We start from the raw sequence: 13,890 nt of genomic DNA on the forward strand, positions 1-13,890 counted from the left end.
ACTTGAAGAGCTCGATGAAAAGTTGTTGAGGAAGGGAAATTACTAGATGTAGTCTATATGTTAGTTAAGCAGTTAAAGCTAAATTAGAGAAGCAGTGTTCTCTTCCAACCTGACCTTCAAAATTCACCTTAGATGTTCCTGCCATTCCTGCTTTTCTTTCTTTTTTTATTATTATTTGACAGTCTGTTTAATGTTGCTCTGCCTCTGTATCTATTTTTGTTCATCAGTTTATAATGGTCTTTATTATCCATAAATGAGTGAGATCATGTGGTATTTTTCCTTCATTGACTGGCTTATTTCACTTAGCATAATGCTCTCCAGTTCCATCCATGCTGTTGCAAATGGTAAGAATTCCTTCTTTTTTACAGCAGCGTAGTATTCCATTGTGTAGATGTACCACAGTTGTCTAATCCATCCATTTGCTGATGGGCACTTAGGCTGTTTCCAGATCTTAGCTACGGTAAATTGTGCTGCTATGAACAAAAGGATGCATATATCCTTTCTGATTGGTGTTTCTGGTTTCTTGGGATATATTCCTAGCAGTGGGATCAATGGGTCAAATGGGAGTTCCATTTTTAACTTTTTGAGGAAACTCCATATTGTCTTCCATAGAGGCTGCGCCAGTCTGCATTCCCACCAGCAGTGCACGAGTGTTCCTTTTTCTCCGCATCCTCTCCAGCACTTGTCGTTTTTTGATTTGTTGATGATAGCCATTCTGACAGGTGTGAGATGGTACCTCATTGTTGTTTTGATTTGCATCTCTCAGATGATTAGTGGCTTTGAGCATGTTTTCAGATGTCTCTTGGCTTTCTGAATGTCCTCTTTTAAAAATTGTCTATTTAGGTGCTTTGCCCATTTTTTGATTGGATTGTTTATCTTCCTTTTGTTAAGTTGTGTGAGTTCCCTATAAATGTTGGAGATTAAACCCTTATCAGTGATAACATTGGCAAATATGTTCTCCCATGCAGTGGGCTTTCTTGTTGTTTTGTTGATGGTTTCTTTTGCTGTGCAGAAGCTTTTTATTTTGATGTAGTCCCATTTGTTTATTTTCTCCTTAGTATCCATTGCCCTAGGAGCTGTATTAGTAAAGATATTGCTACGACATGTTTGCTGTTTTGCTGCCTATGAAGTCTTCTAAGATTTTTATGGTTTCCTGTCTTACATTTAAGTCCTTTAGCCATTTTGAGTTGGCTTTTATGTATGGTGTAAGTTGGTGATCTAGTTTCATTTTTTTGCATGTATCTGACCAAATTTCTCAGCACCATTCTTTGAAGATACTGTCTTAACTCCATTGTATGCTCTTGCCTCCTTTGTCAAATATTAATTGAGCATAATGGCTTGGGTTGATTTCTGGTTTCTCTCTTCTGTTCCATTGGTCTATATGTCTGATCTTCTGCCAGTATCAGGCAGTTTTGAGAACTGTGGATTGGTAATATGGCTTGATATCTGGTATTTTGATCCCTTCAACTTTGTTCTTCTTTCTCAGGATTGCTGCAGCTATTCGGGGCCCTTTTTTTTTATTATTCCAGATGAATTTTTTGGAGAGTGTTCTAGATCTTTGAAACATGCTGTTATTTTAATGGGGATTGCATTGAATCTGTAGATTGCTTTGGGTAGTATGGACATTATAATGATGTTGATTCTCCCAATCCATGAACACAGTATGTTCTTCCATTTGTTTACATCTTCCTCTATCTCTTTTTTCAATGTCCTGTAGTTCCGAGTATAGGTCTTTTACGTCCTTAGTTAAGTTTATTCCTAGGTATCTTGATTTTTTTTGGTGCAATGGTAAATGGGATTTTTTTTTTTTTTTTTTTAGTTTCTGTGAGTTCATTATTGGTGTATAAAAAGAGAATAGATTTCTGGGTGTTAATTTTGTATCCTGCTACTTTACCAAATTCACTTATTAAGTCTAGTAGTTTTTTGATGGAGTCTTTAGGTTTTCTGTGTACAGTATCATGTCATCTGTGAATAAGGACAGTTGTACATCTTCGTTTCTAATTTGGATGCCTTTTATTTCTTCTTCTTGTCTGATTGCTATGGCTAGCACTTCCAGTACTATATCGAACAGGAGTGGTGAAAGTGGGCATCCCTGTCTTGTTCCTGTTCTTTGGGGAAATGGATTTAGTTTTTGCCCTTTGAGTATGATGTTGGCTGTAGGTTTGTCATATAAGGCTTTTATTATGTTGAGGTATGATCCCTCTATTTCCACTTTGCTGAGAGTGTTTATCAAGAAAGGGTGTTGGATTTTGTCAAGTACTTTTTCTGCATCAATTGATATGATTATGTGATTTTTGTCTCTCAATTTTTTATGTGATATATCACATTTATTGATTTGCACATATTGTACCATCCTTGCATCCCCGGAATAAATCCCACTTGGTCATGTTGTATGATCTTTCTAATGTAATGCTGGATCTGATTTGCTAGAATTTTGTTGAGTATTTTAGCATCTGTGTTCATCAGGGATATTGGCCTGTAGTTCTCTTTTTTTGTGGTGTCTTTATCTGGTTTTGGGATGAGGATAATGCTGGCTTCATAGAAAGAGCTTGGAAGTGTGAATTCCTCTTGAATTTTTTGGAAGTCTGAGAAGGATTGGTTTTAATTCTTCTTTGAAAGTTTGGTAGAACTCCCCTGTAAAGCCATCCAGACCAGGGCTTTTGTTTGCTGGAAAATTTTTGATCGCTGCTTCAATTTCTTCGGTAGTTATCGGCTTATTCTGGTTTTTTGATTCTTCCTGATTGAGGTTTGTGAGCTTGTATTTTTCTAAGAATATGTCCATTTCGTCTAGGTTGTCCAGTTTGTTGGAAAACAGTTGCTCAAAGTATTTTTTTCATAATCCTTTGTATTTCTGTGGGATCAGTTTTTACTTCACCTCTTTCATTTCTGACTTTGTTTATTTGGGTCCTCTCTCTTTGCTTTTTGATTAGCCTGGCTAGAGGTTCATCAATCTTCTTTATCCTTTCAAAGAACCCGTTCTTGGTTTTGTTGATCTTTTATATTGTGTATTTGGTCTCTGTGTCATTTTTTCCCACTCTGATCTTTTTTTAAATTTTATTTTATTAAATCTTTATTGTTCAGATTATTACAGTTGTTCCTCTTTTTTCCCCCCCATAGCTCCCCTCCACCCGGTTCCCAACCAACCCTCTGCTCTAACCCCTCCCCCCCACTGTCCTCATCCATAGCTGTATGATTTTTGTCCAATCTCTTCCCGCACCCCCACACCCCTTTCCCGCCCGAGAATTGTCAGTCCACTCCCTTTCTATGCTCGATTCTGTTATATTCACCAGTTTATTCTGTTCATCAGATTTTTTATTCACTTAATTTTTTTTATTTATTTTTTACAGAGAGGAAGGGAGAGGGATAAAGAGTCAGAAACATCAATGAGAGAGAAACATCGATCAGCTGCCTCCTGCACAATCTCCACTGGGGATGTGCCCGAAACCAAGGTACATGCCCTTGACCAGAATCTAACCTGGGACCCCTCAGTCCACAGGCCGACGCTCTATCCACTGAGCCAAATCGGTCAGGGCTATTCACTTGATTTTTAGATTCACTTGTTGATAGATATGTATTTGTTGTTCATAATTTTTATCTTTACCTTTGTCATCTTCTTCCTCTTCTTAAAGAATACCTTTTAGCATTTCATATAATACTGGTTTGCTGGTGATGCACTCCTTTAGCTTTTTCTTATCTGCGAAGCTCTTTATCTGACCTTCAATTCTGAATGATAGTTTTGCTTGGTCAAGTAATCTTGGGTGTAGGTTCTTGCTATTCATCACTTTGAATATTTCTTGCCACTCCCTTCTGGCCTGCATAGTTTCTGTTGAGAAATCAGCTGACAATCGTTTGGGTACTCCCTTGTAGGTAACTGACTTTTTTTCTCTTGCTGCTTTTAAGGTTTTCTCTTTGTCTTTTGCTCTTGGCATTTTAATTATGATGTGTCTTGGTGTGGTCCTCTTTGGATTCCTTTTGTTTGGGGTTCTCTGCACTTCCTGGACTTGTAAGTCTATTTCTTTCACCAGGTAGGGGAAGTTTTCTGTCATTATTTCTTCAAATAGGTTTTCAATATCTTGCTCTCTCTCTTCTTCTGGCACCCTCATAATTTGGATGTTGGTACACTTGAAGTTGTCCCAGAGGCTCCTTACACTATCTTCATATTTTTGGATTCTTTTTTCTTCTGCTTTTCCGGTTGGGTGTTTTTTGCTTCTTCGTATTTCAAATCTTTGACTTGATTCTTGCGATCCTCTAGTCTGCTGTTGGATCTCTGTATAATATTCTTTATTTCAGTCAGTGTATCCTTAATTTCTAGTTGGTCCTTTATCACAACCTCAAAGGTCTCATTAGATTTCTTGAGGGTCTCACTAAGTTTATTGGCGGTTTCTAGAAAATTCTTGAAAAACCTTATAAGTGTGGTTTTGAACTCTATATCCAGTAGTTTGCTTTCCTCCATTTCTGTCTTTTGTGACATGTTTCTTTGTGCATTTTGGCTGCTTCCCTGTGTTGATAGAGTGGCTTTCTGTGCTAGGTGTCCTATAGGGCCCAGTGGCTCAGCCTCCCCAATTACCTGAGGTGGACACTCTTGGTCCACCCCTTTGTGGGCTGTGTGCACAGTCTTGTTGTAGTGAAGCCTTGATTGTTGTTGGTATCACTGGGAGGAATTGGCCGCCAGGCCAATTGTCTGTAAGAATCAGCTGTGTCTATGGTGGGAGAACTTCTGTGCCGGAGACATTCTTATGGGACAAGACGTGCTTCAGTGGGGCTTTGGTGCTCTCTGAGTCTGCCCCCTGAGTGTGTCCCTTATGGATCTGAGGAGTTGTAATCTGGAAGGTCCCACGCTGACCACTGGGTACACCGGCTCTTGGATCTTTAAGAAGGTGCTAATTTTGCCTCTGCCTGAGGCTACCCAGCAGGAGCTATGGAGAGATCTGAAGATTCCTCTTCCTTGTTTGGGGTTTGGAGGTGCCCAGATGAGGCCCAGCTGTGAAGCAATGCAAGCTGCTGTGGGGCCTTGGGCCTTCTTTTGGATGTTCTGGGTCTCTCTGACCCAGCACAGTTTGTTAGGTAATTTTAGATTGCAAAGGGCCAGGTCATTCATATGCAGAAGCCTCTGAGCACAGCTTGGGTTGGGCGGCGTCTCAGGGAATCAACAGGGCAGAGCAAACAGCTGTGGCAGATCCTCAGTCCTACCCTAAGAGGCCCTGCGTCTCAGTGTCCTGGGGTAATTGCTGCAAGCACCTCTGAGAAAAAGCTTCCCTCTAGTTCCGACCGATGCCAGACAGTCCAGTTTCTCCCCATATGAGTCTGGGTCCCCAGATACTCGCCCGACCTGGAGTTCAGAGCAGTTGGGAGCTTGTGTCTCCCTCCAGATTGAAAAAGACAGCCGCGTCCTCAGTTGCCAGCCCTTTCTATTCGTGCCTCCGTACCTCTGCACTTTACTTCCACAGCTCCTCTAAGTCTCAGTGTGCTTTTCTCTTTCCTTCTAGTTGTAGAATTTCCACTCAGCCAGCCTTCCTGTGGTTCTGGGTAATACCCGTTTTGTCTTTTAGTTGTAGTTTTGAAGTGGTTGTGTGAGGCAGCAATTTCAGGTGTTTACCTATGCTGCCATCTTGGTTTCTCCTCTACTCTGATCTTTATTATTTCCTGCCTTCTGCTTATGCTGGGCTTTTCTTGTTGCTCTCCTTCGACCTGTTTAGCTAATAAATTAGCTAATTCTCTAAACAAAAAATCATCAAAGAAACATCAATCCTAAATGACTCACTAGATCAGTTGGATTAATTGATACCTTCAGAACATTTCACCCCAAAGCCACAGAATATACATTCTTCTCAAGTGCACATGAGTCATTTTCAAAGATAGACCACATATTGGGACACAGGCAAAGTCCCAATATGGTACTAATTGGGACTTTAGTTGTAGGGTTAGCTAATTTATTACCATTTTTTCTTGTTTTTTGAGGTAGGCCTGTAGAGCTCTGAACTTCCCTGTCAAGATTGCTTTCATTGTGTCCCATAGATTTTGGATTGTTGTCTTTTCATTGTCATTTGTTATCAGGATGCTTTTTATTTTTCTTTGACCTTTTTGGTGACCGAGTCATTGTTTAACAGCATGCTGTTTAGCCTCCATGTGTTTGATTTTTTTCATTGTTTTGTAGTTGATTTCTAATTTTATGCCATTGTGATCTGAGAAGATGCTTGATATGATTTCTATCTTCTTGAATTTGAAGAGACTTTGCCTGTGTCCCAATATGTGGTCTATCTTTGAAAATGACTCATGTGCACTTGAGAAGAATGTATATTCTGTGGCTTTGGGGTGAAATGTTCTGAAGGTATCAATTAATCCAACTGATCTAGTGAGTCATTTAGGATTGATGTTTCTTTGATGATTTTTTGTTTAGAGAATTTATCCTGTGGTGTTAGTGGGGTATTAAAGTCCCCTACTATGACTGTATTGCTGGAAATCTCTCCCTTGATATCTTCCAGAAGTTTTTTTTATGTATTTGGGTGCTCCTGTATTGGGTACATATATGTTTACCAGAGTTATATCTTCTTGTTGAGTTGCTCCCTTTAGTATTATAAAGTGGCCTTCCTTATCTCTTGTTATGGCCTTCACTTTGAGGTCTAATTTGTCAGATATAAATATTGCTATCCCAGCTTTTTTTTTTTTCATTTCCATTCCCCTCAAAAAAATTTTTCCATCCCTTCACTATCAGTCTGTGTGAGTCCTTTGTTCTGAGTTGGGTCTCCTGTAGACAGCTGATATATGGGTCATGTTTTCTTATCCATTCAGCTACCCTATGTCTTTTGATTGGGTCATTTATTCCATTTACATTTAAGGTAATTACTGATAGATACTTGTTTGTTGCCATTTTTATTCTTTTCGCCTGTGTTCCTACTGCCTTGACTTAGAGGCACAAAATACAACTCGATAAGACACAACATAGAGGGCATAAAACACAAATGTATTCATGATACCAATAACCCCAAGTAAAGGTGATCACCAGGGGAAGGAGAATTAGGGTATAGAAAAGAAGTATAAAATAATAATTGAAAAAATTCATTTAAAAATATATTAAAAATCTATAATAATAAAAGCATAATATGCTAATTAGGCTGGACAGCCAAACAACCTTCCAGATGTCATTCCAGATATCCTTGCAGATGAAGCCGTGGTGGCAGGGGCCGAGGCAGAGGCCATTAGGGGTGATCAGGCAGGCAGGTGAGCAGTTAGGGGCAACCAGGCAGGCAGACAGAGTGGTTAGGGGCGATCAGGCAGGTAGGCCCAGTTGTTAGAGGTGATCAAGCAGGCAGGCAGACAAGCGGTTAGGAGCTAGCAGTTCTGGATTGTGAGAGGGATGTCCCAGATTGTGAGAGAATTCCAGCTGGGTTAAGGGACCCCCCCCATGTGCATGAATTTTGTGCACCAGGCCTCTAGTGTATATGTGTATGATATATATATATGAAAAAATATATATATACAAATTTTTTTCTCCTTAATCTATGTATTCACCTATTTCTAGAAAAGGAAACTAGAGAGCAGATAGGCCTGAGTTGGTGATTGAAACTAAGCTATTAGTAGAAGAAGAGAACATGCGAGGAGAGATCAAACAAAAGCAATAAAATAAAAAACAAAAAATACAAACACACAATAAGAAAGAAAGAAAAAAAATTGGCTAGTGAAGAAAGAGAAAAGAGAAGTGTGTATGGCCTTGAAGCAGGGGAGAGGAAGTTAGATGTATAAATAGGCCAACAGAGACTACTTTAATAGTAATACGTCAATAAAGCCCATAAAGTAGATCAATTTTTAACGGTAAAAAGGAACGATAGAGAAAAGCTAAAGCAGGAGAAGAGAAACAGGGTGAAAATGGGAAAAGTGAGGAAGAAAGTGTTAGCATAAAGGAAAAATTGAGATAGAGTAAAATAATGATAAAAAAATAAAAATAGAATGTAGAACACTACTCCAAAAAAAAATTTAAAAAATGGTAAAAAAATAATAAAAATAAAATAAAGTGAAAAATTTTTAGTTTCTTAAGTAAAAGATAATAAAAAAGTGAAGTAGTGAAGTTCATTAGCTTCATCGGAGCTTCAGTGTCCCATGGGGGCTGCTTTAAGACCCCTCTCTGCTGTTCTGCCTGCCACATCTCAGTTTCTTGTCAGATAGCACAGTGTTGAAGTTTCCAGTGATCCACCGCTCCTCTGACATGACTTTGGTTTCAAGCAGACAGAATCAGTCTGCCCACTTTGTTTTTCTGCCTGCTTTTAGTTGTTTTACACAAGTGCCTATTTCTGACATGGCCCCTAGGTGGCGGTTTTTCTGTATTAGTTTCTGGGACCAAATGGCCCCTCAATCCAGTCCCCCAGGGCTCCCTGGGGATATTTAGAATCTTCCTTTCCCTGCTGCGCTCAAGACTGGGTGCGGCTGCGCTGCTAGGAGGAACCTTGTCTTCAGGAGAAAAATGTTCAGTATTGAGGGATGGACTGTCCCAGAGCTGGCTTCCTGCTCCTCTCTCTATTCTGCTCCCCAGTTTCCACAAAAACCACCTTCCCCTGCAGTCTCGGTGAGTGTTTTTAATCAAAAGATCCTATGCACTGGGTTTAGCAAGTAAAAAGTTTAAAAGACAGCAACCATGCCGCCTTGCGCCTTTCTTCCCCAGGCACTGTGCAACTGGTATAGAACTTTAGGCTGCCTTTCTGGGTGCAGTATCCCATGGCTGTGGGCTTTGATCTGGAGTCCCCCACTGCCAGCAGCCCTGTGGACTGCTACATTCAAAGGGCTACACTGACCTCAAGAGAAGGCTACATTTGAGGGCTACACTGACCCCAAGAGACAGGGATTTGGTGCAGTGCATTCTCCCTCTGAGACTCTATTCCCGGCTGCACACATTTCTCCCTCTAGCCCAGATCCCCAATCTCACCTCTCTCCAGGTGATCTCTGACCTTTCCATCCATGGATTACCTCACCAGCTGTGTTTAATTCCCCAATTTCGGGTGGTTCTTACTCGATTCAGCTGTTTCTTCTGTCTCCTCTGTTAGAAGGCACAGGACCCATCCGTCTATTCAGCTGCCACCTTGTCTCCCCCTGGACAAACTTTTTAGGCGCCTGTGGCCAGGTAGCCTGGAGTCTCAGTGTTCATGGGTTCGCAGCTGAGGCAGCTGGTCCTTGGGCGTTGTGGCTGCAGGGTCCCAGGTGGTATCTGAGGTCTCCCAGAGTAAAGGTAAAGCTAGGCTTCCTATCACAGCCGCTCTCCTCTTCAAGATGGCACGGTCTCTGTGGCAGAGCCGGCCACTCCAGGAGAGATTGCAGTGGTGGTAGAGGCTGCCTGGCCAGGGGAGCCTGGTCTGCCAGTCCCCAACCGTCCTATGGAATATAACTGTCCCTCACTCACAAATACACACACTCCCTGCACATCCACGCACTCACCTTTCACTCTTGCACTCACTCACACTATCTTGCTCACTGCTGTCCTGTCGGCCACCATCGTCCCTGCTCCCAGTTGTAGGACTTTCATTTAGCCAGCTTTCCAGCAGTTCTGGATGATGGTTGTTCTGCATTTTAGTTGTAATTTTGATGTGGTTGTGAGAGAGGTGGCAAGTACAGGCGTTTACCTACACTACCATCTTCTGAGAGCTGTATCCATTCCTACTGTTCTTTCCTGCAACATCTTAAACCACCCTTCAACTAAACACAGGTGAGGCTGTATGCATTTAAAGCCCAGCTTACTTACCTATTTCTCACTGTTCCCACTAGCTCTCTATCCATTTCCCTCTGGGTCTTTTTGGACTTTACCTCTGCTGAAAAAATCTTTCCTGACTTGCCTCTGCCCCAAAGACTGGATTAGGGGTCTCACCTCTATGCTTATCCCTGTCACAGCATCTAGCACAGTGTATTGTAATTGTATGTTTTCTGGCCAGTTTTCTCCTTACACCATAAAAGCCTCTTCCATGTGCAGGACACATTGCGAGTTAGATGTATATTAGTGTTTTTTTTTAGTATTTACTATATTCACCTAGTTCAAAGCCCAAAAAGTATTAACAAACATATATCAGTAGAGACTTGAGCACATGGTCTCTTTCTGTCATCAAGGAGATTTGGGGGACAGGATATACACATGAATACATGTGGTACTGACTCAGTGATGTCAATGTGGTATGCCAGGTGAGTTACTAGTTGCTGAGTCAATTAAGGAAAGCTTTATTGGAAGAAGTAGGACCTAGTTGAGTAGTGAGAGAATATGGTATCTTGTGTGAGAAGATAAATAGATGTGTTGAGGACTACTATGTGGGAGGAGGAGGAATACAGCAGAGGGAATGGAGGAATAGGACTTGGAGAAGTACTGGAAGTGGGTGAGAAATGTGGACAAGATGAAGCAGGAGGACAGAATCTAAGAGGAAAATGAGAAATGCTGAGAAAATGAGTCACAAAAGGATCACCTTGATACAATGAGAAGAATCTTAAAGGAGGAAGGGGGGGGGAGTCCATAGAGGACCAATATGAACAGAAAGGCACATAAATAAATATAAAGACACCTTTTAGACATTTGTGGCCTAACCCAAGGCCCCATGGAAAATGGCCACCTTATTCTTCCTTAGCTGCTGGATCTAATTGGACTGCTGTTTCCTATAAGTTGTGACTCCTTTCCTCCAATGGTATAGTGGTTTCCTTTAAGCTTTCTTTTCATTTGCTAATTCATTTATTGGACCTGCATACTGGCAATATGACTACATATTTATAAAATCCCACTCCAACCAACAGAACTTAGATGCTCCTTTAGAGTCAATTTTAATGAATTTTTGCTTTCTGTTGTGGTAAGACAGGAATCCTGATGTTATACTTAAGTCATAACTAGTTGGAATTATAGATTATATCGGAGCTCATCAAAAGAGTTTTACCCAGGCTGTTGTTTTAAATTTGAAAGTCTTTTGATATACATAATAAGAAACTCATTGAAATCTGAAGTTTGTCCTTTTAGGAGCTGAGTATAAAAGAAGACCAATTCAACTATTAGAATGAAGTAAAAATACAGTCATTTCTTTTATAATTAATGTTTATTCAGTTCAGATTTTGAAACCTATATTTAAATATTTTAAAACTGAAATGTTGGAGAAAAATTCTTAGTGGTTAATTACATCATACTTATAATACTGCTAGAAGTAATTTCTGCATTGTTTTGTTCAGGAGAACCAAAGTATTAAATTTTATTCAGTGGTGGTCAGACGGCCCAACCTTTCCGATGAAAAATTGGTGAAATTATTTTTTAGGCTCAAAATGGACTTATGCTTATGAAAACAATGGACATTTTAAAGAACAAGACAGCATTTATATGTAGCAGTTGTTATATATTGAATGTCTTCACGGGGGGCGGGGCTTGGCTTGATTCCCCCCATCCTTAAGACCTTTACAGCCATAATCAATAAATTATAGTACATTGGTTATTGAAAAAGTTCACCACCACATTGTTAATATATTGTTGTTTTACTTTGTGTTTTAAATGGACGTTCAACCCTTTTTAATAAGCTTACATGGTAGAAATACCAAAATAATAAAAATTTATATGTGTTCTTCCCTTAAGCATGTGTGTGTTTAATCTTACAGGCTGTAGAAAATCTCTGTTCTTACAAGATTTCTGCAAACTTGTACAAACAGCTGAGACAGATTTGTGAAGATCACATCAAAGCACAGATTCATCAGTTCAGAGAATATCCTTTTAAAAACAAAACATCTTGTATTTTTATCATTTATTCTCTTCCTATCCTTCACTATTTAATCCAGCTTGAAATGGAATACAGTCAAACCTCATTTCTCCAATGTCTCCCATCTTGAATAATTCAGTTCTCAACCAAGTTGTTTACAAAAATAGTATCTTGGTTGTTGAATCAACTTCCTTGGTTTTTGACCTGACAACCCTTTCATGCTTGTACAAAGGAGAGAATGCTTTTGTTGCTGGTGAAATTCCACAATTAGTACAATTTTAAAACATAAAGAGGCCATTGAGAATGCTAAATGTTGCTTAGGGTGTGAAAGAAACAATGATCATGAGCAATTGGAGAGGTAGAAAAACCGTTGTTGATTTGGATAAACGAAAAGCAGTTAGCCCGTGACAGCATTTCAGACAGTGATAATGTGAAAAAGCAAAGATGCTGCATGTTGACCTGAAAGACACCTATAGAACAAGAGCTGAAAGTGATTCCTTTAAGGGTTGTAGGGGCTGATTTGATAAATTTAAGAAAAGAAGTGTTGATTTATAGATTTTTAAACAATACATTAGACATGTACTGTATATAAGAAAGGTTAAAAGAGAATCATTTGGGGTCTGGAACGGATTAATTCAATTTACATGATTTCTAATGGAAAAAAATGAATCAATTTATGAACAAATTGCTTCTTGAACAGCCTTCTGGAATGAAGTAAGTTGGAAAACTGAGGTTCCACTGTAGCTGTGTTTTGTAGATTTAATTTTATTTTGCTTCTAGAGAAAATTTTTTTAGCTTTAATTAGGATCTAAGTCTAATATGTGGTATTAATGTAAATAAAATGTTCTTGCATTTTTACCCTTTCCTAGCCCTAACAAATTTCCATTTGAGGAACGATAATTTAAGGAAATTACAAACTGAAAACACAATGCTCAATTATGTTTAAGATTTGTTTTTTTAAAAATATATTTTAATTTATTTCAGAGAAGAAGGGAGAGGGAGAGAGAAACATCAATAATAGAATCATAGATCAGTTGCTTCCTGCACGCCCCCTACTGGGGATCAAGCCCGCAACCCGGGCATGTGCCCTTGACTGGAATTGAACCCGGGACCCTTCAGTCCATAGGCTGACACTCTATCCACTGTGCCAAACCAGCTAGGACAAGACTTGTTTTTTAGGTATTTTTAGTGAGATACAATATTTTTACAGTTCAAGAAATAGCATTTTTTTCTATAATTAAGTACTATTTAGTTTCGTTAGTATGTAAGGTATTCCAAATTTAAGACAAATGTGCTCTTACTTTGCACATGCCACTTGTACTAAGCACTTTAAAATGTCCTTGACGTACATCTCACGGATTCATTGGATAGTGTTCTTTTTCTAAAGAAAATTGATAGATGCTGGCAGAACCACTGTAGACAAATGGTAAGCTGTAAAAAGTATTACATTTCAGCTAAATATTGTAGTTAAAAAATAAATTTCTTTAAATACGGGAATGTTAGTTTTAAAAGCTATGAAGTAGGGGCCTGCCTCAGTATCTGTTCTTCTGAATTGGAAACTAATTTTGGCTTTGTTTTCTGTTTTGAAAATGCAAGTTATAACTAAGCAAGCATTTAATTTTTTTAATGTTCATTGATTTGAGAGAGAGAGAGAGAGACATTGATGTGAGAAACATTGATTGATTGCCTCCCATACATGCCTCGACCGGGGATCAAACCCAAAACCTAGGTATGTGCCCTGACCAGGAATTGAACCTGAAACTCTTTGGTGCCCAGGCCAATACTCTAACCATTGAACTACACCGCCCAGGGCTTGATTCCCTGTTTTCTATTTTCAGTTCTCTTTTTTAAAATTTATTGATTTTAGAACGAGATATATATACACACACACACACATACACACATATATACATACAGTAGGTTCTCGGGTTACATCGGAGATCTGTTCCTATGGCACAGTGTAACCGATTTTCGCCATTAAGTCGGAACCCACATGGAGCAGATACACAGCAGTAATGAAGTGAAACAGTAAAAAAATGTAAAAGAAAGATAACGATTCCTGATCTTTACTTGTGGAAAATAAATAATAAAAAAAACATAAAGCACATATGTACATATGTTGAAATGACTGAACTTTTTTTTTTATAAATAAATGGGAGATGGCGACGTAGCCACGAAATGACGTACGTTGAGTCCGACC

General features: G+C 39.3%; 1 protein-coding gene across 6 annotated transcripts in view; it reads left to right on the forward strand.

Moving 5' to 3' along the window:
* Positions 1 to 13,890, forward strand: part of CUL4B (cullin 4B) — a 53,982-nt gene that overhangs the window by 15,423 nt on the left and 24,669 nt on the right. For all 6 annotated transcript variants that reach the window (XM_036304087.1, XM_036304082.1, XM_036304083.1 and 3 more), the window contains 2 exons: positions 11,593 to 11,696; positions 13,047 to 13,116. In XM_036304087.1, coding sequence (XP_036159980.1) covers positions 11,593 to 11,696; positions 13,047 to 13,116 — 174 coding nt within the window. The remainder of the gene's footprint in view (positions 1 to 11,592; positions 11,697 to 13,046; positions 13,117 to 13,890) is intronic.

The sequence above is a fragment of the Myotis myotis genome, unplaced genomic scaffold (genome assembly GCF_014108235.1).
Source record: "Myotis myotis isolate mMyoMyo1 unplaced genomic scaffold, mMyoMyo1.p scaffold_m19_p_4, whole genome shotgun sequence".
NCBI lineage: Eukaryota > Metazoa > Chordata > Mammalia > Chiroptera > Vespertilionidae > Myotis > Myotis myotis.